General features: G+C 59.2%; 1 protein-coding gene across 1 annotated transcript in view; it reads left to right on the top strand.

Moving 5' to 3' along the window:
* Nucleotides 1-23849, top strand: part of IMPA2 (inositol monophosphatase 2) — a 28918-nt gene extending 5069 nt beyond the window's left edge. The window contains exons 2-8 of the mRNA XM_032467207.1: nucleotides 3890-4023; nucleotides 8710-8814; nucleotides 10814-10859; nucleotides 12633-12741; nucleotides 21332-21440; nucleotides 21977-22128; nucleotides 23142-23849. Coding sequence (XP_032323098.1) covers nucleotides 3890-4023; nucleotides 8710-8814; nucleotides 10814-10859; nucleotides 12633-12741; nucleotides 21332-21440; nucleotides 21977-22128; nucleotides 23142-23257 — 771 coding nt within the window. The 3' untranslated portion in view covers nucleotides 23258-23849. The remainder of the gene's footprint in view (nucleotides 1-3889; nucleotides 4024-8709; nucleotides 8815-10813; nucleotides 10860-12632; nucleotides 12742-21331; nucleotides 21441-21976; nucleotides 22129-23141) is intronic.
* Nucleotides 23850-25539: the final 1690 nt, after the last annotated feature.

Here is a 25539-nt window from a genome sequence, read left to right as displayed (position 1 = left end):
GGGTGGATCTGACTGCAGGGAATGACGAAGGCGGTAAAGCAGACGCACCTCAAGGGCGGAGCTGCCAGGTTTGCTGCTGTTTTGGGGGCCTGGGGCGAGAGAGGAGCTCACAGTGCCTGCGAGGTTCAGGCCTGAAAAACTGGTTGACAGGATTTGCTGCGCCGGCAGGGGGAACAGGTTTGGAGGTAGAAGCCGAGCCTTGTGTTCTGGGCTGTGGACCTTGAATTGCCTGTGGATCTCTGAGTGGAGGCATTTGGATGCAGCGTTCATGGGAGAGGCTGAGGGTGGAGACAGTGCTGTGGGAGCTGTCAGCCTGGGCTGGGGCCTGAAGTCGGGACCTGGGACAGGGAGCGGGCAGGCTTGTCTGCCCTGGGCTGTGCCGTGGGTGAATCTCAGTTCAAGCTCCCGGCCTCTCCTCTGGAAGATCCCCACCTCTCAGGACGTGGAGGTCTTGGGTCACTTGCTCGGTTCTTCAGAAAATATCCCCCTGCCGTCCCACCTGGGGAGGCTGATGGCATGGTGATCGGTCCGAGCCTCGCCAGCGCCCCCCCACACCCCCACCCCAAGCTTCTGCAGGGAGGGGTCATCTGCATCCACAGTTGTAACACTGTCACCAACATTTGAAGCCTCAGCCAAAACAGAACTTGGGAGACAGGGGCAGGCGCAGGGCAGACCCGCTGGCACGCATGAGCCGAGGGTCCTGGGCCCGCCGTCCCCTGATGGGTGGGCAAGGCCAGCTGCCCTTTCCTCATTCGTCGTGGTCAGGACAGCGGCATGTGTCTTGCACCCCGTCTGCTGATGAAGCTGCTGGACGAAAATGAAAAGGGGCCCTTTTTTCAGAGGCACCTGCATGCACAGTGGGTCCTCCAGCCCTGCTGTCTGGCCTCGCGGGGGTGAGTCAGTGAGAGGCGGGGGCTTCACTGGAGGGTAGAAGGGAGGCTGGTGTCACCTGCCGCATGAGGGCGAATAGGGTCTGTGGGCCTGAGATGCTCACTGCTGACCTGCGTGAGGCACACCCAGTGGAGTTACTGCCTCTGGGGGCAGGGCGGGGGTGGGGAGGGGATGGATGGAGTTGTACCCTTAGCCCGAGTTGGGAACGGGGCTAGTGAGCTCCAGGCCCTCCCTCCTCCTGAGCCCTCAGGTGGGGAGCTCCGGCCCCGGAACCCGAGGTTTGGAGAGAAAAGGGGAGTTTTGAGTCCAGGCCTCAGTGGGAGAAGGCGGGTTCACGAGGGGGCCTCGGGGCAGAGCAGGCCACAGGTGGGTCGTGCTTGAGGCTGACAAGGTGCATCTCGATGAGTGACTGTGTGTTGGGTGCACGTGTGATACTTGTGAAGTTGGAGGAGACCTGGGGGTGAAGACGTGGCTTTAGGGAGAACTCTGGGCCGGATGGGGATTCGGAAGTCCTCCGTCACCGTAACCGCAGCTCCGTTTCGTGCTGGGAGATTTGCAGCCTGCGCTGGGCCTCTTCGGCCGTGCTTCGCGGCTGTGTGGCCTTGGGCGGCTTTGCTGAGCTCTGTGTGCCTAGTCCCCTGCCCGTTACCCCAGGATTAATGGTGATGTCTCAGAGTTGTCGTGGGGTTAAGTGAGCTGCCCTGTGAACAGTGCTGGGACAGCGCGAGGCCTCGGCGCGTGGCCCCACCCAGGCAGGGGCAGCAGGCGGGCGTCCCCTGCGGGTGGGCCAGCTGACAGAAGCACTGGGGAGGGCAGTGGTCTCAGATGACACAGAGAAGGCAGCTGAGATGGGGGTGCAGCGTCACCCCTGGACTTGGCCTGGGAGGAGGCCGGGCAGTTCAGAGTCATTCTGGGGGCGTAGGGAAGGCGGTGTGGGGTTAGGAAGCAGAGAAGGCAAGTTTGAGGAGACAGCGGGGAAGCTGAGAGGGGTGTTGTCACCCTGGTCGGTCTGAGACCTGCTGGTGCCAGGACCCGGGGAGCCTGGCACCCTGGGCCCACCCCTGCCCTCAGCGCTCCCCATCTCTCCTGGGCCTGAGGCTCTGCGGTCACTTGTGACGTATTAGCAGGCGGGAACTGTGGAGCGCTGTGAACAGGCAGCACGCGGTTCCCTGGGAGTCTGGCTCATTAGAAGGCCTCATCCAGTGTCACGTATGTGAGCTGGCGAAAATGTGACAGCCGTGGGTGCAGATGGCCCCCACCCTGTGGAGTCTGGGAGTGCGGGTGGGGGGGGGCTGAATCGGGGCAGGTGCTTCCTCCCCTGTCCAGGTCCAGGTGGAGCCTGTGGGCTGGCACTCCGCCCCCGTAGTTGCTCGGGGCCTGGTGGCTCTGTGGCCGTGGCTCTGACCCAGTGCTCTTCCGAGGTGACCAGAGCTGGTCTCTCCCCAACACCCACACCACGTCTGGTGACAGAGCAGAAGAGCTTGGGGGGCAGTGTGAACAGCGGCCTCCGAGGGCAGGGCTCAGGGGCTGCTCGTGCCGCTCCCCTCCTGTCCCTTGGGCAGACCGAGTCCTGCGGCCACACCTGCCTCCTCAGGAGGCCCGTGTGCAGACCCCCGTGGCTCTGTGACCGGAAGGAGGACGGGGCTGCTGTGGGGGGGGCCACAGGCGCTGTGATGTCGTCCTTGAGGGGCCAGGAGCCACCAGGTGCTTTATGCTGGGGAGAGCCAGACCACAGCCAGGGCTCTGCAAGCGCTTCTGGCTGCGCCATGTGACCTGTGGACGGGAGGTCTAGGCCAGCTCAAATCCTAGGGGTTCCTGAAGTCGGGGCAGGTGTGACAGTTGCTGGCTGTCAGTTAGAAATTGGTAAACAAGGAACCTGAGAGAGTCACTTGGTGGGAGCTGCTGTGTGCAAACTGGTGTTGGAAGGAGCCCAGCCTGGTAGCGATAAGCTGGATGCGGCGGATGGAAGGCGCAGGAAGGCCCCGGGTGGCACAGGGCAGTGAGCCGGGCTGTCCATGGTCACGGCCTGGCGCACGACCGCCGTGCCCCTGTCCTCTGTGTTGTTTACAAACAGCACCCCGCTCCGGGTTCTCTGTTAGCTGCGTGTTGTCTTTGCAGCCAAGATGAGAAACCCGAACAAGGCCTGTCTGGGCTCGGCATAGGGGGTCGTGTCCTGCTTTTTCTGGGAAGTCCTGCCTCCTCCTCCCGGCACTCCGGAAGCACTCATCCAGGGTTGGAGGTCAGTGTCAGGTTGGGGGGGGTGCCTTGAAAGAGCTGCAGGACCCGGGGTGCAGCTGGTGTTGGAGGACAGGTCAGAGGTCGTTTTGGGGGCCTGTCAACACGGTGGGAGGCCTGGAGCTGTGACTTGGGCAGAGGGGACAGGACAGTCCTGAACAGGACTGGGGCTCCGTTCCCATTACTGAGTAACCCCCCGAACCTCCTGTTTGGGTCCCAGGGTCCCCAGAACCAGGTTGGGTCAGCAGAAGGCCCTGGGGCTCGGGCCCCCCATTCTGGGCACGTTGAGCTGGTGGGTTTGGGCTGGACATGCTGGCCGCCCTGCTGGGCCGCTGGGCCCCGAACAGCTCCTGCCCCTCGGAGGCTTGAACCTGCGACCCCGTGAGCAGGGCCCCGCCCTCCTGTTCTCCACATTCATTTTGTTTAGCTTCTCCGGCTTTCAGGTGGGAGCACCTATGATCTGGATTCACCAGCACACTCGCGTAGGAGGTGAGGGAGGAGCAGGTCTCACTCCGAAATCTCCAGATCCGCTCTCAGGGCCTCTGGGGCCTCAGTGTGCAGCTTCCCACCCTCAGGACCACGTTTCCTTCCTTCCGAAGAGAGACCGTCTCACTGTCCAGGACTCCCTGGACCGCGGTCCCCAAGGGGAGCCATCTGTCTGTCTGTCTGTCTGCCTGCGCGGGGGAGGGGGCCCAGCCCTGCCCGCGGTCCATGCCCTCTCAGGGGTCAGCCCAGCTCACTCACCTCCCCTCTTTCTCTTCAGATTGTCAGGAAAGCCCTTTCTGAGGAAAAACGCGTGTCAACGAAAACGTCCGCGGCGGACCTGGTGACGGAGACGGACCAGGTCGTGGAGGACCTGATCCTCTCGGAGCTGCACCAGCGCTTCCCCTCACACAGGTGGGCGAGCTGCTCGTGTGTCACCACAGACCCCGCGGGGCTGCACGGCCCGCTCGGCGCCCCTCCTGCACTCCCCGAGGACCGGTCCCTGAGTGTCACTGTCCCCCCCGGGGCCAGAGCCATCACCTGTAGGGGTCAGTGTTGCGTCCTCCCATCCTGGTCAAGCCTGTGCAGGGAAGGCCACTGTCCTCCCCAGGGCCACCCACCTCCCCTTTGGGGTCACCGGCTGGAGACTATGATGCAACCTGTTAACCTTTTCCCTGGGAGCCCAGCATCACCAGCCCCGGGCACCTAGCACCCAGCGAGCGAGGACCCGAGGAGGGGCCCCTTGTTCCTGGGGCTCCTTGCAGGGAGGGCCCCTTTCCTCCCTTAGGGAACCCGGGTACTGGGTTCCCGGTGTGGACAGCGGTGAGTGTCAGTGTCGGTCAGGCCCCACGTCTGTCTGAGCCGGTGAGGGGGCTCCCTCCACAGCCGCCTGCGAGTGACCATGGGGAGGGGAGGGCAGGGGCCCACACTGACCCCTTCTTCCTGCCACTTCTTTCTTTGTGTGTTTGTGTCTGTGTGTGTATCTGTGTGTATGTATATGTATGTATGTATGTGTGTATGTATGTGTGCACGTGTGTATGTGTCTGCATGTCTGTATGAGTCTGTGTGTGTCTGTGTGTGTCTTGTGTGTGTATGTGTGTATGTATGTATATGTGCATGTGTGTATGTGTCTTTGTGTCTGTGTTATGTGTCTGTGTGTGTATATGTGTGTGTGTATATGTATGTCTGTGTGTGTGTGTGTGCACATGTGTATGTGTGCAGCTGTGTGTGCAGCTGGTGACAGCCCTTCTGATCCAATGACTGTCACGTCCTGTTTCCCTGCTGGGCATAAAGTCAGGACCCCGGCATCTATTACAACAGCTACAAGAGCTCTGAAACCTTTATGGTTTTCTGACTTCTAAAAATCTAAAATAAATAGCAGTGTTGGAAGCTGAGCCTCGAACAACACAGGTCTGAGCCATGCGGGTCCGTGTGTGCGCGGATTTTCTCAGCAGTGACACCGCCCATGCTGAGGGCCGGCATTCACCTGTGGGGAGGGTGGCGCCCCAGACCCCCTTGGTGTTCAGGGCAGTTTTACTCCCTGGGGGTGCTGGCTGGAGGAAGTGCGGCTGTTTTGCGCTGAGGAGGCCTTTCCGTTGTCAAGTTGGTGTGTCATCCAGGCGGCTGCAACAAGAGGGAGGAGGGCTGTGCCGTGAGGGTCCTGGGGTCCTAGGGTCCTGGGGTCCTGGGGTCCTGGGGTCCAGGTCAAGGCCCCGGCTCACTGTGGGGCTGCAGGGCTCGGCGTGAGGGTGTCACCAGGGCTTCATCAGTCAGATCACTCCGATAGGTGGACTTCCAACAGCACACTCCGCATGCTGGGGGTTTGGCTCCACTGTTGAGGGACTGGGGCGTGGTCTCTGCTTGCCCAACGTGGTGTAAGTACTCATGGCGCATACCATGGCAAATCCCAGGATGACGCGCCTCACACAGGTGAGCCTCAGCCTCCGAAGCCCCCTTGGGAGACTGGCGACCCCGCGCGGCGGGCCCCACAAGGGGTGCGTCAGGCCCACGGCTGACAAAGCCCTGGGGACACGGGTGCCTCCCCCCAGCGCAGGAGTCAGTGCCCCAGAACTTGGGCCACAAGCCAGTGTGGTCCAGCTGCTGGCTCCCTAGTGGACTGAAGGTGAGCCTGACCTTGTCACGGAGGAAACAGACTGGCCAGGAAGAAAAGGCCTGGGCACACCTGGCCGTCTGACTCACAAGGAAGATTTGTTACAACCTTGAGGGAAAAAACAAAGCAGGATGTTTTATCCCCATTTGTCCCCAAGCTCTGAATCCCACTTCCCTCTGTGTGTCCGGAGGCTGTGGGAAGCGGCCCTGAATTTAGTCTGTGTTGTTTTCTGTCTGTGTTGTGGGTTTTGTGTAGGCGTCCCAGCACCTCCGTGAGGGTGTCTGTCCAGGTCAGTGAGTTACCCCCCTCCCCGCCCCGAAGGAGCTGCGGGGTGCTCACCCCAGGAGCCGCCTTCCCGCACGGAGAGAATTGGATTCAGGGAATGTAACTCCACGCCCTTCCCCACAGACCAGGGAGGCATCTTCATGCCTCAGAAGGTGGTGCATGTCCCAAGTCCTGCCCCAGGCCCCCCGTGGTCGTGACGCATGCTGCCTGGTAAAGAGTGGGGGACCTAGGCGTGAACGGTCGGTGCTAAGAGACGCCAGGCCTTGGTACGATTACCTTGAGTGATTCTCACCAGAGACGCCCAACAGTACGAGAGCCGTGTGGACAGGAGCATCGTGGGAGCTGCTGGGGGAGCCCGGAGACCGCGGCCCACATGTTTGCTGATGGACTGACAGACCGCATGGCCCTGCAAGTCATGAGGGACCCGCCGGCCGCAGGCTGTGCTCTGGCACACGCAAGACGTCGGCCTCCCTTCTTCCCCTGGGCCAGCGACTTCCTCCAGCCAGCCTCCCGCTGAAAATCAGTCTGAAAAGGAAGATTCCACGGCCCTCCCCAGTGTCCTGGGGCCAGTTTCACCGTGGCCACGCCCACCCTTGAGCTCAGTGTTGTCTTCTCGCTGCCTCCTGGGCCTCCCGCCGGCTCACACTCTGGCACCTGGTTCTTACGTGTGTCTGTGGTCCGCTTGCTTTAAAACATGATCTCAGGCTGCTGCAGCGGAGGAGAATCACACAGCTGCAGAAGACACTGAAGACACATTTAATTCCTTGTCTTTGGCTCAGAAAACTGGCAAAGCTAATGCCTCGCCTCTGCCGGGTGAGGTCCGGCCTCAGGGGTCCGACAGCCCCACTGCCCGGCCAGGCTTGCCCCCTCTGACACTGTCGCCACGACATTCTTCATCTAGCCGCGCCAGCCAGGGTCACCTGATCCAAACGATCCGAAACCCCTCAGAGGGGAGTGGTGACGGGGGGCGGTTCCCCACAGGAGGAGGGACGGGGCCCGGAGCCAGGAGCGGTCCCACTGTGTCCGGTCTGCCCTCTGGACCCTGATGGTGCCCCAGGCTTTCTCTGCCCCGAGTTCCCCAAACACAGGGCTTTGCCTGCTCACGTGTGGGTCTCTCCAGGGAACAGCGGTGGGCAGAGTGGAAGCAGCAACCAGAAAACGACACTGTCCCCTCATCGTGTGCACAGACATGTTTCAGATCACTTGTGTCTGGACGCCTCTGCTCACAGAGAGCATGAATTCCACAACCTGTGAGACAGAAATGATGGCCCAGAGGTGGGGGCCCTGCTGAGTGATGGCGCTGGTGACAGCAGTGTGTCGATCTGCCGTGACCCTGGAACACGGGGCACTGCTCTGACCCCACAGCGTGACCGCCCAGGACACGCCAGCCGGAGTGCATCCCGCAGAGACGGGAGTGCCTGCTCTGCACGTCCGTGCTGATAGCCTCTGGCCCGAGGGTCTAGTGAGACTAAGGCGCTGACTCCTGCGTTCTCCGTGCCAGGGGGGCCATTACGACGAGGTCCACTTCACTGAAGCCAAGTCTCGGGGCACATGGTGCCTCTGGGAAGTGCTTCCGGGCCGGCCGGCCCAGCGCCCCGCCCCCTTTGGGGCTGACCTCGCCTGGCGGGGGGACGTGCAGTGTTTCTTGCTTTTCGCTTGTTTTTCCTCATTGGCAGAACTGTGTCGTCTTCAAGTGCCCTTGAAGACGACACAGTTCAGACCTGGACGTGGTGCGAGGACCTAGCGGGGCGACTTCTGCAGCGCCAGGTGAACCCGACCTGCTGGGGACAGTTGGGAACCTGGGTTGGGCGCCGGCCTGGGGGCTTTGGAAGATGGCTCCAGGAGGCAGGGGCTCAGACACTGCCCAGGGGACCCTCCCTGAGCTGCTCTGAGCCAACTTGGAGGGGGCACAAGAGGGAAACATGAGGGCTCCATCTACGTTTTCCGCCGAATGGCCGGTTCCCGGCGGCGCCTTCACTGAGACAGACCAACCAGGAGTCTTGGGGACGTCGTCTCTTTTGGGAGGCTGACGGGAGTAGGAGGCCGCTCGGAGGGGACGCTTCCAGGAGGCTTGAGTACAGAGGACAGGCAGGGACGTGGGGCCTGTGGTGCGTGGCCCAAGTGTTCCTGCAGGAGGGGGTTCAGGGCGTGAGGGGAGTGGGGAGGGGGCTCCATGGAGACGCGTCAGCTCCATTGCCATGTGGTGGACGGGGGCCTTGTCACCGTCTGCGCTTCAGGGAGGCCAGGCTGGGTGCAGACTGGGGCGGGGGGTGTTGTCAGCTGTAGGTGACACTTCACGCCTGCCCCAGCCACTGCACTGCCATGGGGGGTGCCAGGCCAGGCCAGGCCCCTGCCACGTCCTCAGGCCCTTCACCGTCTCTGTCCTGCAGACCAAAGTCACGGCAGAGTCCAGTTTCACTCCTTCAGCTCTTCCTGGTGTCCATCCTTGGACCCCCAGGCCTGCTGCACCCTGGTGCATCCTGGCAGCCTCCATCGAGGTGTCACGTAGTGTTTTGGGGCCCTGCCGAGGGGTAGAATATCAGACAGAGCGAAACGCAGACGGTCCCTCCCAGACTCTGCCCTGTTTGGCCCGGAGGAACCCGGGTGAAATCTCACCGTGTCTGTATGGTCCCTGGCAGTCCTGGGGTTTGGAGAGCTTTGTCCTGGGTCTGGCGTCTTCTCAGGCCGAGCTCTGCACACCACAGGTTCATCGCAGAAGAGGCTGTGGCCGCTGGGGCCAAGTGCGTGCTCACCGCCAGCCCCACCTGGATTGTGGACCCCATTGACGGCACCTGCAACTTCGTGCACAGGTGAGTGTGCCCCCTGCCCCTGCACTCACCCCAGCCCTGACCTGTCCTCTCCTCCCAGACTTTGCCTTTTCCAAAGCGGCGTTTTTGGAGGCAGGAGTGTATAAGCAAACCTCTGTTGGGTTTGCAGTCTCATTTCAAAGGGGATAAAGTCTTGATACTTTTCCAACAAGCCGTCTTCTATTTGTGAGATACCTTCAGGGCACGTAGGAAATTGTCACTTGCTTAAAAACTGTTCTGTGTGTCGCATTTAAATGTTGGGTGGATTTGAGAAAGACCCTTAAGGAGGCCCCCTGGAGAGACGGGCAGGGTTGTAAATAACAGCAGGTGTCTGGTCCAGCCGCCGGGGGAACATGAGGTGTGGATGGCAGCCTTGGGGAATGAGGAGCCAGCCAGGACTGGGCAAATAATCGGACTGGGCAAATAGCCCAAAGCAGCAAGTTTCAGGGAGGTCAGAAGCCCCAGGGGAGGGGAGTGAGCCCCGGGAGGTGACACACATGTCCTGCCCCAGAAGCGCTGATGGGGGGCTGGGCTGTACCCTTGGTCCAAGGACCCAAGGGCACCGAGGGCCATGTGGTTTCCGTGGAGGGTGGTTCTCTGCCATGACACGTGTGGAGAGCTGGTTGACACAGGCTCTCGGCCGGTCCCGCGTCCCCATGCAGCAGGTGGGGCGGCCCTGGACCTGCGTTCCTCACCAGCTGGACCTCACAGGGAGGGCCCACTCTGTAGATGACCTGAGACGCCCGCTTCCTCACTCACAGTCCCACGTGTGGGGTCTCCTCCTGGTGCCAACCCCTCTGTTTAATCTCAGGTGGAATATTTATGGGTAAGTGTATAAAGTGATTCCACGTGGCCCTTTTCTTATCCTGGGTCATCTTGAGAATTCAGTCATGCCCACACAGGTGGCCCTCTGGAGAGAGTGGAACAGAGCCATCTGGTGACACTTGCAAGTGTCACAAGACTCTAGAGCGTGACACCCCTGCAGAGTCCGTGTGGGACCGCAGGATCCCCCTCCTGGGTGCATGTCACTGAGCGGGGCCCGTGTGCAGGCGGTGGGGACAGGCCAAGCCCCACTGTGGACAGAGACCACACGCCGGGGCCAGAGGGAGCCTGCAGAAGACCAGCCCCGGGGCTGGCCAGCACGTTCAGGATGCTGTCGAGGGCCCCGAAGGCCGTGGTGACTCTCGCGGCCTAAAGGCTCTCGGAAGCCTTTGGCCCCAACGCTCGGACAGGACCTGTTCCCGCTTGTGCCCCACAGCCAGTGGGGAAGGGCCTCCTGAGAGCGGGGCCCACAGCCGAGGAGGCACACGGCCCGCCGTGGGAGCCGGCTGGCGGGGACGGCAGCCTGGGCGGGCCGGGCAGCAGCCGGGGTGGGCGGGCTGTGCCGCTGGGCTCGGAGTCTCCTGTGAGCTAGAACCAGCTCTTCCTCGTTCCTGCTTGCCAGGCTCTGCCGGTCTTCACATAAAGGAGAGGCTGCTTTGGAGATGTAAGCCGCAGGTAGACAGTGAGGCCACCACCCGCCTTCCACACTGCGGCCGCCCCTCCTGTCCTGCACAGAAGCTCCCCCAGCGGTCAGGCCAGGAGGGACCTCGTTGTCTTGGAGCTGGGCCCTCGGTGGACCTGTGGCCGGTTCCCTGCACGCCCCCCTGGGACGTGGGTCTGGCCTAAGCTGGGGGGACGGAGATTTCTGCTGCCCTTCGGTCTCTGAGAACCACAAAGCTGATTATTAAAATCTCAACCAGGTCCTCCATGGTCACCGTTGAATCCTGTCTGTTGTGACGACTGTCAGGACGCAGCCTTGTTTCAAGGTCAGCTGTGCTCCAGCCTGTCAGCTGGGCCTGCTTGTCTTGGAAGCAGTCAGTGAAACAGTGCGAAGTGGTTTTCAGAAAAACAAACCTGGTCACACTGCGGACAGGTCCTGTGCGCTCCAGCCACACAGAGGCGATGACCACACTCCCGGGCGTTTGCAGCTCACAGTGTCAACCCTCTGTGTTCTCTGCAGATTCCCGACCGTGGCCGTGAGCATCGGGTTTGCCGTGGACCAGGAGGTACGTGGCGGGTGGGCGGGCCAGCCGAACCCCTGTGTGTTGTTTACTGCCGTCCTGTTCTGCACTCCTGTTTTCCTCACCTCGTCCTGTGCCTTAATCGTGACCAGTAAATCCAAGCATGTGCTTTTCAAATCCAAGAAAGTAAACAAATGAAAACCGGTTTGGGGTGTGTAGGTTTCAGCTCCAGGCCGGCCCTCCCCCCTCCCCCCACCTCGGTGGCCCTTTTTGGAGGGAAGTTCCGGGCACATGTTCCCAGTGAGCCTCAGACTGACCCCTGGGGCGTGTAATCTGGTCACACACAAAAGAAACTGCTATTTTGGGAGGACACTTCTGATCCCAATAGTCTGTCAGTTCTCCGTCTTCCTCTCGCTGCCGGACAGAGCGGCCAGTTCAGGTTCCCACAGACCCTGGGACTGAGCGGAGTCCTGGGACCCAAGCTCACCCTTTGTGAAGCAGCTTCAGCAGTCACGCTGAGGACAGGCCCTGCTTCCTTTGTCGTTAGCACAGATTCGGGAGAACAGGCCAGGGGCTGGGGCTTGCAGGAGCAGCCCCCCTGCAGAGCGCGTCTCACCCCAGCCCACGTGGCGCAGGGTCCCCGGCAGGGAGCGGAGGGGCTGTGTCTGAGTGAAGACCTTACCCTGAGGATAAGCAAGAACTTCACTGTTGGAACCTGTCAAGGAGTTAGTCACTCACTTGTTGCTCTGTTAGACGTTGTCATTGAGACTGAGTAGGGTGGGCAGTAAGCCCAGAGGGTGACCCTCCTGTCCGAGTGCCAGCAACTGGGGTGGGGGCACACGTGCCCGCAGCGGGGTCTCTGACGGGCCAGGCTGCGCCCATGGGGGTCCCGGGTACGTGGCTGTGCCCCGGTGGTCCGGCCTCGTCTTGGAGGCCCCATCAAGGGGCATGTCTGCCCTCCCTCCAGCCAGCAGAGGCCGCCGGCCCACCTGCCCGGCCTGGGTTTTCAGAGGCCACCCGGTTCTAGGACTGACCTGGATTTATGGAAGCCCTCAAAGGCCAAGGTCGTGGGAAGGGGGTGGACAGTTCTTGCCGCTGGGCGGCCCAGGCTCCCCGGAAATGAACCCTTTTACTGCCGGCCCAGGCTCTCCTCGGGCCGTTGGCCAGGGTCCCTCCTCACTTTCTCACTTCCTCGGCTGATCCCCAGGCTGGCCCCTTGCTTTTGTCAGCCCTGAGCAGGGGAGTCTGGGGGGAAAGGCAGCCGAGGCACCAGGGGAGGTGAGTCTCCGCCAGGCCTGCTCTCCCTTGCTGGGGGGCTGCCGTCCAGGCCCTGGTCACCTGCCCTGTGCGCGGTGGGAGGGCACCGCTCAGCCCCCGCCTGCTCAGATTCCCCTCTGGCGAGTGTGTCTCTTCCTGGGCTGCCCCAGGCAGGCTCTACGGATGCCTCCTTCATTCTTCCCACATTGGCAATTTGGGGGGTTTCTCGGAGGGTTTGGTTAAAGTCACAAGCGGCCTTTTTTTGCCCTCCCAGGAAAAAGCAAAAGAGGTCTTTCTGAGAAATGAAGCTTTTTCAATAACTTTCTAGTTATTGAGGATGGTGTCAATTTTTACGACATTTTATCCCCTTAAATGTATCTTTGAATATAGTTACTCTGAAACAGAACCACATGCAGGTCTGGTCTTGAACGCAGACTGACTTGTCAGCCCCCCGCTGAGAGGTGGTCTCCATCCCGTCCCCTGGCCAGTCGTGGACCTGGGGCTCCATGGCCCCCAGTCACTGTGTCCTGTTCTGTGTGTCTGCCCTGCCCGCGCCCACAGCTGGAGTTCGGGGTGATTCACGACTGCACAGAGGAGCGGCTGTACACCGGCCGGAGGGGTCGCGGCGCCTTCTGCAACGGCCAGCGACTGCACGTGTCCACGGAGACAGGTGGGCCTTGCGCAGCTCATTTCGCCCTGAAAGGTGTTAATGGAAAAGTCACCATGCCGCAAGGCGGCGGTGGGACTCTCCTGCTGAGGGTCCGACCTCGTCAGGGACAGCGTGTCCCTGGGGTACGGGGCGTGGGGCCCGTATGTATCTTCGTGTTTTCGTGGATGCGGCCAGGACCCTTCCATAGGGGCCCCTTCTTTTTTATTTTATTTTTTTCTTTTAAAGCATTTTCACTGTTTTGGTTTTTGGTTGAGGTGTAATTAGGTTTATTAACTTGTTTTACTGGAGGTGCTGGGGGACTGAACCCAGGACCTCGCGCAGGCTAGGCACGCGCTCTAGCCCTGAGCTACGCCCTCCCCCAGGCCCCTTCTATTTTGCACTCACCTTCCACCTTTAATTCAGAAAGCAACCCTGACTCCAGTTACCATGTGATCTCCAGCCGGCCAGGGTGGGCGGGCCAGTGCCAGGTCCAAGGGCAGAGTCAGAGGCGTGCTCTGGCCCTCAGAGCCTCTCAGTCATCCTGTTGTCACCTGGGTGTGTCACCCAGTGGTGTCCCTCAGGTGCAGTTTCTGGAAGAACTCGGTGGCCATGGGAGAGCTGTGTGTGTGACCCTGCCGTTGTCATTCCTAAGGCAGGACCTCGAAGACACTGGTGGCTTTTGTAAAGGGGCTGCTGTTAGACTCAAACAGCATGTCCCTGGATGGCCTCCTGCCCCTCAGCCACGCTCAGCCGGTGAGGAGACGGGGCTGGAGGTGAGTGTGGCTGGGGGGCCAAGGTCAGATCCGGTGAGATCCTGTGAGAGCAGCCCATCACAGTCCCAGGGAGGGGCTGTGTGAAGGGCAGGACTGGGGGAGGCGGGAGGCCCGGAGAGGCAGAGCCCCAGGGTGGGGGAGGAGCAGCCTCAGGGCTACGGACAGAGGTGGGGCCTCTGCCCAGCCCGGCTCCCGCCCCAGGAGTGTTTGGTTTGGCTGAGGAAGGAGCAGCGTTAATCACAGCCACACACGCCAGGGGTGACCTTGCCAGGCGCTTGTGTAACTCGGTGGTGAGGAGGCAGTTATTAACTCGCCGGGCGAACTTTGCTCCACATTTCACTGACTCCGGGGGAAGGCTCGCCTCCCTCCTGCCGCCCTCCAGATGAGCTGCAGGCTCCTGAGCATGGTCTCACGCTGTGCGGGGGACCTGGCCCATCCTCAGCCCTTCATCCCCCATCCTCCTAGCTCAAACGTGCCATCAACCCCCCTGCAACCTGGAACCCCAACTTCTCAAGATTTCTAATGCTCCCAAGCTCGCTGGCAATGCTTAATGCTGACTTGGAACGTTGGAGTGCTATCTTCAGCCTGGTGGTCTTCTGTCTGCCAGGTGACTAGGTTTCCACCGGAGGTGACGGAATGCCGGCTTCCAACCCCGATTCTGCCACCTCCCAGGGCTGTGACTCATGTTCGCATGTGCAGCAGGTGACCGTGGTGACAGCTGTGAGGGGGAAACTACATTACATTCGGAAAGCACTCAGGAGTGGTGCGTGGTACCCTGGTGCGTGGTACCCAGAACAGAGTCATTATCAAAGAAGGAACTTGAGTCTTCGCACGGTTGTTAAGACTGGGGCGTGTTCTGGAGGAAACAGCCGCAGAAACGACCAGCACTTGTCTCTCTCGGTGCACCTTTCTGGGGTGTCTGCAACTCACAAAAGCAAAACAAAGACTGCATTTCACTGGGGCAAAGGATTCGATGAGGCCAGGATTTCAGTAGTAGCTTTCCCTTCAGATTCCTGCTTGCAGAACCTCACATGTGTACAGAGGAGACAGAAAAAGTGCAGGGAACCCACGTGACCCATCACTCAGCTCTGGCATTGTCACCTGTGGCCAACCTGCTTCACCCACGCCCCGCCACCTCCCGCCACCCTGAGCAGCCCCCTGACACAGACCCCAGGCATAAGGACACCAATGTTTGGGCATGTGTGTCTCTAAAACACACAGACACCCCCCCCTCCAAACATCAACAGTTGTTCCTAGAATCATGCCTGTCTGGTCAGTGGTCAAACTTCTGCTTGTCTCGTCTGGTGGGGAACAGCCTCTCTCTGGGCCCTGGGATCCTGGTGGCCCCTGGGTCTGCCAGTGCTGCTGGGCCTTTTCGGTGGCCAGAGCTGAGAGGCAAGTTGTTTTTCAAATGTAAGACTCATCACAGTCAGCCTGGAGTTCTCCATCCAAACTCACGCTCAGCCAGGCCTGGAGCCCAGGGCCCGGAGGCACCAGAAGAGGGGAGCTTAACCTCGTGAGCTTCAGGATGGCAGCACCAGCAGGCGACCCGCAGGTGCGGGGTGAGCGTCCCGTTCAGTTTCTGGCGTTCTTTTCGTCCTTGGTGAAGACCCCCTCAGTCTGCAGGCGGGTGCCCTGGAGAGGCTTTGAAGTGGTTCCTTTGGGTCCCACCAGCAGGCGGGGATGATCACTTAGACGCGTCTGTTCCACTTTATTTTTCATTTAGGATAACTTTTTAAAAAATGGGTTTTATTTTGTAATTACCTTTTTAAATGGACATTGTTTTGAGATCGAATCTAAAATCAAGTCTGTCAGAGCAGTCTAGCCCCATCCTTGCCCTCTTCACCCTGTAGGTAACTGGTGGAGACTCGCTCATCCGAGTCCTCACAGGGTCTTCAGGCAGCGTGCACGTGGCGCTGGAGATTCAGCCCAGTCGCTTGGCACCAGGGCATCGCCCCGTGCGGAGTGCGGCAGACAGGACGCCGGGGGACGAGCCACGCCCCTCGGTGGTGGTGAAGGAGGCTCGGGGCCGTCTTTGAGCACCTCTCCTCCAGCTGACTTCTCTGGGAGGCTCACGGGAGCAATGCCTGAGGTCTCACGTGTCAGTGGGCTTCACACTGAAAGTCCACTTTCCTGGGGATAAAATGCAGGCTCACGCGTCCTTGTGTGGAATCATCTCTGTCACTGTCCACAAATGCCTCTTGTTGGAAAGTCGGAAAGCATTTGATTTCCTTTCCTTGTAAGGGGCTTTTTTTTGCCTGTTGCCCAGAAGTTTTTTTTTTTCTTTTCTTTTTCTTTAGAACTCAGTAATTCTAACAGGCTGTCTCAGCGCGGCTTCTTCTCAGCCAGTTTTCCCCTTTCAGGATGTAACCTCAGGTCCTGGGTTTTTTTTTTTTTTTTTTTTTTTAATTTTGAAAGAGTTTTCTTGAATTATTGCATTTAGTATATATTCACGTCCAAATTCTGCTGCTGCTTTCTTTGTCCTCCGCGTCCCTGTCACAGGGGTGTTGGGTCTTCTCTGCTTAGCTCGTCTGCCACTTTCTCTCCATCCTGTTCACCTTTTCCACCGAGGTTTACGTGGTCAAAGCTGTCCTGCGTTTCACCCTCCACTCCTGGTCAAGCACAGTCTGTTGTGTTGGCATATTCTTTCAGCTGAGCCTTCTCCAGCTCTTCATCGGCTCTCCGCCCTCTGCTTCTGGGTTTCGCTGCTCTGCCCGTCCACATAGTCTTCATTTGTTTTGTTAAACCCACTTCTGTTTTGTGGACAAACCTTCTGGCAACCTTTGCTTGACTAGAAACGCGTTAGTCTGCCTCCTGCACTTTTTTCTTATAATAATCGGTGTGGGATCCAATCATCGTTCTTTTAGGTTATTTCCAGTTGAAATCTGTGTTCCTGAACTTTGGTGGCTGGGGTGGGGGCGGGGTCAAGGTCAGGACGGTTTTGGCCGTTCCGTGGCTCTAGCGCTCCCCCTCCTGTTGGTTGTGGGAAGTGCTCACCAAGTAGGCCTCGTCCTTAGATTCTGGTGCTCTGCTCCTCCTTCTCTGTTCCCTGGACCTTCTCTCTCCATTGCCCTGTGATTCCCATCCTGTGAATTTGGGGTTCAGTCCCGCACATTTGTGCTCAGTGGGTCCTGCCGTGAGAAGTACTGAAAGGTCAGGTATGAGAGGTCCTGGGGCCGTTGAGGCCCCCCTCCTTCAGACCTTGCCATCCACCAGAGGCTCCCTTGGTTCCCCCAGTCTGGCTCCCAGGAGCGGCTGTGGGAGATTCTGAGATTCTCCTGTTCGGGGTCCACTGGACGCTCAACGCTCTCCCTCCCGGGGCTGCAGGGTCTGGTAGCTCTTGGAGGTTCACCCACCCGCTGGTGTTTGGGGCTTGGATGTGCCTTGTGGATGGAGACTTTTTGCAGGTGGCGGCTGTGGTTTTGGTCTCCAGCGGCATTGTTTTTATCAGAGGGGATTTGGAAGAGGTTACAACTGCGTGGCTGCTGCACAGCTCTCCACTGCAGTCTTTCCCAGGATTCTAAACAGTGCTCCCCCTACCGGCCCCCAATTACTTGTTTGTTTTTGGAAATAGTGTATTGAGGTGAAAGTCTGATAAAATTAACCAGTGTGAAGTGAGCGCCTCAGGGCCAGTCAGCACGTTCATGGTGCCGTGTGCTTGGGTGGCTCCAAGGTGGACCCCAGCCCCCAGCCTCCCTGATGTCCAGTACTTGGGGTCTTCAGTTAAATACCGAGAAAGTCAGTTTCCACATCAGTAGCTGTTGACGACCTATAAGAAGCCTGAGCGTCAGGACGTGTGTGTGAACACACGCTGGTCTGAGCGCTGCCTCAGGCGCCCCGAGGGGACGCTCTCCAGACTTGAAGGCACAGTTGCCTCTTTCTCCCAAGTTCATGTTTCCGTGGATACGGATGACTTGCTTCTTACCTCTAAGCTGTAACATTGCTCTTAAGATAACAGTGCGCGGATCCTCTGGGTGTCTTAACTTTGCTCAACCAGAGAAAGGGTTTTCAAAGTGATGGAAGTCACAGGCTATTTTTTTGCACCCTAAAATCTGTTTATGGAAAGGGTATACAGAGAAGCCCCACTTCAAAATCTATTCCGTTTTTTATTGTGGTAAAATATATATAATAATTGCCACTTTAACCATTAAAAGGGTATAATTCAGTGACATTAATTTCATTCACAGTGTGCAACTATCACCTCTGTTTCCAAAATGTTTATCATGCGAAACAGAAACTCTGTACCCATGAAGCAGTAGCTCCCCACCCCCACCCCATGATGTCATAGAATATTTTAAATTAAAATAGTATTTGATCAAGAGCGAAACTATTATGATAAATATAGAATAAAGGGTAATAAAATGCATAAACCGTAGTAATTGTGGATAGCTGGTCACAAATAACCATAAGACAGTATTAAGCAGAAGGGATTGTGACTTTTACCTTTGTTTCCTTACCTGGGGCAAAATGAAACAGTAGAAAGCATTTTGCCTGAGGCGGCCGACCGCAGACTTCCATCTTGCTCTTCTTGGTTTCCTTTAGGGAAAAAGCTACATTAGCAAGTGCGCGAGAAAGGACGGTACATGGCAGCTGGGAGAGGAAGGCACTGGGTAGGAGACATCATCTCACGAAGTAAAAACTGCGGGAAGAAACTCTTTCTGTCGCGTGGTCACCAGGCAGCCTATGTTTACGTCTGGGCCTCCCTAGAAGTAAGGGCTACTCGACCTCCAGCAGGCCCCATCTCTGGGCTCAAGCTCCCGTCTGAGAAATGAGTGCAGTGGAAGAGTGGGCGTGGGGAGAGCGGAGTCGGTGTGCCGGACCGCGAGGGAGGGGCAGGGTCTGTGTACCCGAGCGCGAGGGAGGGGCGGAGTCTGTGTACCCGAGCGCGAGGGAGGGGCGGAGTCTGTGTACCCGAGCGAGCGCGAGGGAGGGGCGGGGTCGGTGTACCCGAGCGCGAGGGAGGGGCGGAGTCTGTGTACCCGAGCGCGAGGGAGGGGCGGAGTCTGTGTACCCGAGCGAGCGCGAGGGAGGGGCGGGGTCGGTGTACCCGAGCGAGCGCGAGGGAGGGGCGGGGTCACTGTACGCGAGCGCGAGGGAGGGGCGGAGTTTGTGTACCGGAGCGAGCGCGAGGGGGGGCGGAGTCACTGTACCCGAGCGAGCGCGAGGGAGGGGCGGGGTCACTGTACGCGAGCGCGAGGGAGGGGCGGAGTCTGTGTACCGGAGCGAGCGCGAGGGGGGGGCGGAGTCACTGTACCCGAGAGCGAGGGAGGGATGGAGTCAGTGTATCCGGAGCGTGATGGAGGGTTGAAGTTGTGCATGGGAAGAGCTTCGCCTCAGGAGAGCGTAAGGACCCGTAAACATGAGCGATGGCTGTTTCCGCACCTGGCTTACCTCCGCTTTGAGGAGTAGCCCTCTGGCACCCGCGCCTTGCGGGTGTCTTCTCGTCCAGGCTGGCGCTCCAGCGACTTCCTCTCCACTCCCTGCGGCGCGTCTCTCTGATAAGGGCAGGTTGGGCCTGGAAGAGGAGTCACGGCTTTTTATTTAGTTGAGGTGCAACTGCCATGTAATGTTCTATTAGCTCCAGATGTAGAACACGATGACTCAACATTCGTACATGTGAAATGATCCCAGACTAAGTCCAGTTAACATCCGGGCGTGCGTCTTGTGAACCTGGTTAAACGTAGGAGCTTATCTCCCCGCAGAAATTGTCCAGCGTGCTAGTTCCTGGGGGAAATCTTCAGTCTTTCTTAGTGTCTTCCCAGGTGACCAAGATCCCAGAGCCAGGGAATGCACTTCTGGCAGGGTTATTCTCTTGATCTTAGCTGTCAGAGAAAAGTGTGAATCCTGGAGTAAGGGATGGATACCTATTAGGGACTGGAAAGTAAATAGTACAGGTCCTGGGGCAGTGGTAAAGTGGACGCAGCTTTTACAGCTTTTTGGGGGGGCATTTGGAAAAAATGATCCACATCTAACATATGCACACTCATTGATTCAGAAGTCCCGCTTCCACCCTGGAAATGGCACTATCATGACTGCACAGACCTGTGCAGAAAAGAGCGTTGTTCCAACAACAAGACGTGGACGTGTCCTTCCATGGTGGGTGGTTAAGCCCACAGCAGTGCTTCCGCGGGGAGAGGTGTGCGCGAGGAGGCGTTACAGCAAGAGAGAAGGGACAGGGGCTGCAGAGCTCTTGAAAAGCACCATGTCTGTGTGCGCGCCTGGGGGTCAGGTCTGAGGTCAGAGGAGATCAGAGGTAAGATGGGCCAGATGCCACCGGCCGCTTTGCTCTGTCCCCTCCCCTGCCTCCTCTGGGACTGCACCCCCTTCTTCCTTGCTTCTGTGGATAAGATAATGTGCACACCATCCAGTTTCTTTTTAAATTTTAATTTAGCCAGCTCTCCAAATTACAAATGCTATCTTTCAGAGAGTGTTTTAGCACATCCGTCATTCAGAATCCACTTCTCCCCCAAATTAGTGTTGTGCACAATGCGTAGAGTCTTAGGCTAGCCAACCGAATTCTACCTAACTCAGAAATTCCTCCCGTAGACTTAAAAATACTAGTAATGTAACAAACTAACCCCAACAGGGAGGCTCTTAGGAATGTTTCCTTAATGCTGGTTTCTGAGGGAAAGTGTTCACTCCTCCGGACACTGTTTATGGGGTACCTGCTGCACCTGCCCTGTGGGTGTCTCTTTTTCCCTGGAAAAGTACTGTGTCAGCTGGTGGCCCAGTGAGGGCGGGTTGGGGGGTGGGCTCAGGCTGGGGTGACTGGGTCCTGTGCTCGGAGACCATGGGGCCGCCCAGCCCAACACCCCTCGTATGGGCAGAGCTCCGCACCCACACGGGACACACGGGAGGCACGTGGTCAGCTCAGCTGCGGTGTGGGGTGTGCCTGGCAGGGAGGAAGCAAGCCTCCTCTAGGCAGGGAGCTCGGTGTGGGACCCAGCGGGTCTCAGTGTTTACAGTGTAAAATGGGCACCTCCAGGGTAGGAGGAGGGGGGATGAGACAGAGGTATCATCCCTGTGGAGAGGCTTTGTTCTCTGAAACAGACGCACTGCTGCAGCCGATCTGCCCGAGCGTCGAGGCCTGGGGAGTCAGAATACCAGATCTGGATGTTTGGGTGTGTGGCCAGGCAAGGCCAGGCGCTGTGATCCCCGGCAGTGAGCCAGCACGGCAGGGAGCCTGGCACGTCCCTGAGCCCAGAGTGGCTTCCTGGCCCAGGCACGGGGCTCCCCTGGCGGCAAGCTGTGCCCAGAGAGGGTGCCTCCCCGCTGGGCACTGAGGTGGCCACACAGCGGCCACTACCTTGTGCTGAAGGGTTACTCATAAGGACACCCTTTCCAGAGACATCGCGCTTAGAAGCTGCTTCCTCCACAGGGATGGTACCTCTTTGTCGGCAGTGGGGGAAGGTTTTTAAGGACAGATTTCACTTGATGAGCCTTTTTTCCCCCTCCAAACACGGGACGTTCCCGGTTGAGAGTCATTTTGTGTTTTCTTTGTGATTGAATGAGGTTGGTGTCATGGGCCACCAAGCCCCTCGAGTTCTTGGTGCTAAGTGTCCCAGGAAAGGGAGAGCTGGGAGGTTGGCTCCCACTGCATCTGACGCAGCTCGTGACCCAGGACGAGGATGTGACGTGGAGCCGGGGGTGGGCCTCCTCTCTCCTCACCGTCCTTCCTTCTTCAGCGCAGCCGTTGGGAACCGTCACTGCGTTACCCGTCAAAGACCGCGCGGACTCAGCAGGGCCGGGCGGCCGGTGTGTGGGTCCCTCGGGAAAACCCCAACTCTTCAGTGGGAACCGAGGCCAGGTTTCCTGACTTGGGATCCTCTCCCTCACAGAGCTCTCCAGGGCCCTGGTTCTGACGGAAATCGGGCCCAGACGTGATCCCGCGACGCTGAAGTTGTTCCTGAGCAACATGGAGAGGCTGCTCCGCGCCAGGGCCCACGGGTATGAGCCTCCTTCTGAAGCCCGCCCCGCTCCAGCTCCTGGGGCTGGAGGCGAGGCGGGAGCCGGGCATCACGTGCTGGGCCCCGGCCCCAGCGGGGAGCTTGGGCGGCCGTCAGGAGGCGCAGGGGCCCTGTGAGCCCGGAGACGCACCCCGTGCTCAGCGCCCTCATGAAGGCGTGTGGGTGGTGCCCCAGTGCCCCGTCGGGTCCAGGAGACTCCTGTCCATCCCGTGCTCCCCAGGTCTGTGCTGTGACTGCAGCCACACCAGGTGCTTGGATCTAAGATCCTTACAGTCCCGCAGACCCACACGTGGCCTCCTCCGTTGCACCAGCCACACTTCAAGGGCCAAGGCCCAGGTGCTGGTGGCTCCTTGGCGCTGGGCGCCTCATCACCACAGAAGGTTCTGTTGGGCCGCGCTGCTCTGGGCCCAGGGATATGGGGCTGGGAAGGAAGGCCCAGTGGCTGCCGTTTAGTTCCCAGGCTGCCCACAGAGGAGGTGCCTGGGGCTAAGTCAGCGTCTGCCCCCCCACCCCCAGGGTCCGCGTGATTGGCAGCTCCACCTTGGCGCTCTGCCACCTGGCCTCGGGCGCTGCCGATGCCTACTACCAGTTTGGCCTGCACTGCTGGGACCTGGCTGCCGCCACCGTCATCATCCGGGAAGCAGGTGGCGTGGTGATGGACACGTCGGGTGAGCCCCTGGCCCCACACGGAGCGTCCCCATCCTCTGCTGACAGAGACACCGAGCGTGTTGGAGGGCAGTGGGCCCAGGCCGCCCAGCTCTTCCCACTGCCCTGTGCCTCTAGACCCAGGGTCAGCACCAGGACAGGTGGCTGGGCAGTGACGGCACCACCTGTGTTTACATGATGTTCAACAGTTTTCTTAGCGCTCATGTCCCGGCCCCACCAAGTCCACTGAGACCACAGAGCAGGCCACATGCTCCCCGATCAATCACAAGGTTTAAGAGCATGAATCCGACAGGTGACCCATTCCTCTGCCGCAGGGTCACTGTGCCCAGTGACCGGCCCCCAGACATCCACCTGGCTTCATCTGACATCAGAACCCGCTTTTGTCCTTTTCCCTCCCAGTTTCAGCCCATAGCCCACTGGGATTCCACAGTGGACAGTGGTGGGTCCTTCGTCCCTCTCCCACTCCTCTTTCACTCCTCCTCTGAGAGGCCAGGTTGAGCTTCCGGAAAGGTGTGAAGTGAAGGGAGGTGGCCTCAGGTGTCGGGGCCAGGCTGGCCCATCTCACATAAAAGCTGTGCCCTACTCTGGATGTGACCACACGTGCACATGTGTGCACCGAGGTCCCCAGAGGGGCTGGTGACACCTTCAAGAGGAGGCAGCCTTTGTCCTGCCCCACATCCTGGGTCCCCAGAGCAGCTGCCTCAGGGCCGGTCAGGAAGGCCGCCCAGGCGCCACCCAGACCTGCTGGGTGCCCGAGCCCCCGTGCAGCACAGAGTCTGAGAACCGCTCCCTGCTCTGGCCTCACATCGTCTGAGGCTCAGTCCTGAACGCTGGACCTTAAGCCACGTTCCTCTGAGACAGTGCTGGTTGCTTGGCAGGGGAAGGACACACCCAGGTGGGGTCAGAACAGGGCCTGAGCACCCCAGTCCCGTCCATGCCGAGCTGGGTGTGTGCTGGGCTGCTGGGGGTTGTGCCGTCCCCTCCCTGACCCAGGCGTCCTCTCCTCTGTCCCCAGGTGGGCCGCTCGACCTCATGTCTTGCAGAGTGGTTGCTGCAGGCACACGGGAAGTGGCGATGCTTGTGGCTCAGGCCCTCCAGACGATTAACTACGGGCGGGATGACGAGAGGTGAGGCCGAAGCACGGAGACGCGCCTGCCTGGACTGCGCCTTCCCCTGACACCGGGAGGCTCGGGCCTCGTCAGCCTGGGGGAGCCGCGGCGCTCTGGCGCCCGTCTCTCCCGGGGTCGGGCTGGGCTGCGTGCTCTCTAATCTCACGGAGCCTTTTTCAGGTCTCACTGGACGCATGTACTGATAACATGCAGTCTTGACTTTTTTCCAGAATGCAAATCTCAGGTAATCAGGCTTTAGAACTGCCATTAAGCAGCTTGTGCTCACTGCCGCCCCCCCCGCCCCCCGTCCCCGCCACGGTCACGCAATAAATCAAATAGTGACGCTCTGCCCGGTTTCCCTCTACGTGCACATTGCCTGTTTCCCCAAACCGCCCCTTTAGGGAGCTTGCGTGTTACAGCCCGAAGTCGACGTGTCTGCTGTGTGTCCACCACCTCTGATGCCACTGTTGAAGTGACTTTGGTAATTACCGCATTAGTATTTAAAATCCAAGACACAGCTCAGAGGGGGAAGAAAAACTCACCAAAACCAAGTCTCTAAAATGCTGTTGTTTTTGTGATCGGTTTCATAAGAATAACTCCCCTGAGGACGTTCACTGAGTGGCCAGGAGTTTTTTCTGAAGTTTAAGAATTGAGAAAGCCAGTCTTAAGACAGGAGATTCCAGCCCTGCTTAACTTTCTCCCTCGTGTTCCTAATTCGCCGACAACAATAATTAGAATTACGAAGTGCTTAGAGGCACCCAGCTTCTGCCCTCCCGGTTCCTAAACTCCAGGGGTTGGCTCCTACGATGACCTGGGCATTCTCACCAGGCCATGCCCCCGGGGAGCCCCACAAGCCTGGAGGGGCCCCTCTTTCCTCTCGGAGGCTGCTGGGCCCCAGCACTCGTCACAGTTGACTGTCCCATGCCATCCGCCCCCTTCAGGGCAGGTGCACACAGGGCTGGCTCACACACGTAGCGGACCTCAGGGGCTCCCAGAGGACTACCCCCCCAAGTAGATTACCCGGTGCCTTGCCTCCACTTACCCTGGGGTCACGAGTGGATACATTCGCTGTCTTTAGGAAGGAGTTTCCTTTTCTGATCTGAATGGGGTGCCTCATGAACCCCAAAAGGCACACAGGTCCGAGGCCCAGACACGTGAGGACTGGGGTCTCCTCTGGGCCTAAGGAGTCTGACACACACCACCCCATGCACGTGGGCCCACCTGGCACCCACGGAAGCCCTCAGACTGCGTGCGGGGGGGGCCTTGGTGGCCACGTGCTGCCCCCGCTGTCCCTGGGGCCTCGAGTCTCCCCTGCCCCGCCAGTCAGTGTCCAGCCCCGCAATGACCCCCGGTGAAGGCACAGTGTCCTCCGGCAACCACCCCCACACCAGGGTCCTTCAGCATATTGGGATGTTCGCTTTTCCTAGACAAAGCGTGTCCCTGATGACGTCCATCCCCTCTGATTTTCACCTGCCACAGCACCACTGTCCTGGCCATTGGGCTGTGGAGACACACGTAGGACGGTGTTTTGTCTGAGCTGCGTTTCACCTCGTCACCTTTAGCCTGGGGCTGCAGCCCATCGGGGCCTGGGGGCTCCCATCTTTCTTCCAGCGTGAGGACAGTCTCTGGATGGGGGAGATGTGGGTGGGGTCACGACCAGCACAATCCCCCAGCACCTCCCCCCAGAACTTTCAGGCTCTGGGGACCCCACTCCCCGCCCTGGGGTGGCCGTTCGCGCCGCTTGTGAGCACGTTTGATGGTAGCGCCGTCGGCCCACAGGGCTGTGTGGGCTCTCGCCACCTGTCTCGTGGGAGTCTGGAGTCACCATGCCGTGCTGTGCTGATGCCCCAGCCGCTAGCCTCACGTGGCTGCGGGAGCTAAAGTAACTGAGATCAACGTACATTTAAAACTCAGTTCCTTGGTTGCACAAGCCACGCTCCACGTGCTCAGGACCACGTGTGGTTCCGGCTGCTGCGCTGGGCAGTGCAGATAAAGCACAGGTGTTCCCACCACCTCGGCGTCTGATTGCTGCCCAGAGATATGCTTTCATTGTCTGCTTGGAAATACGGATTATTTTGTCTAGCCCTCCAGCCTGTGTTTTGTGGAATCTGCATTTTCCCCTGGTTTCTGGACACCAGAGCAGTGCTTGTCAGTCTCCAGTCCCCAAGGCTCCCAGTGGTCTTGGCCACCATGCTGTAACTTGCTTGGGGCGTGGAGCCGGGTTGAGAGGCCCGAGTGGGGCTGGAGCTAGGACAGCTATGAGCCGTGTTATCAGGAAGGTGGAACCAGGTTAGAGTCCTGGAG

Source organism: Camelus ferus, chromosome 24 (genome assembly GCF_009834535.1).
Source record: "Camelus ferus isolate YT-003-E chromosome 24, BCGSAC_Cfer_1.0, whole genome shotgun sequence".
NCBI lineage: Eukaryota > Metazoa > Chordata > Mammalia > Artiodactyla > Camelidae > Camelus > Camelus ferus.
This window is presented reverse-complemented; position numbering and strand designations above follow the sequence as displayed.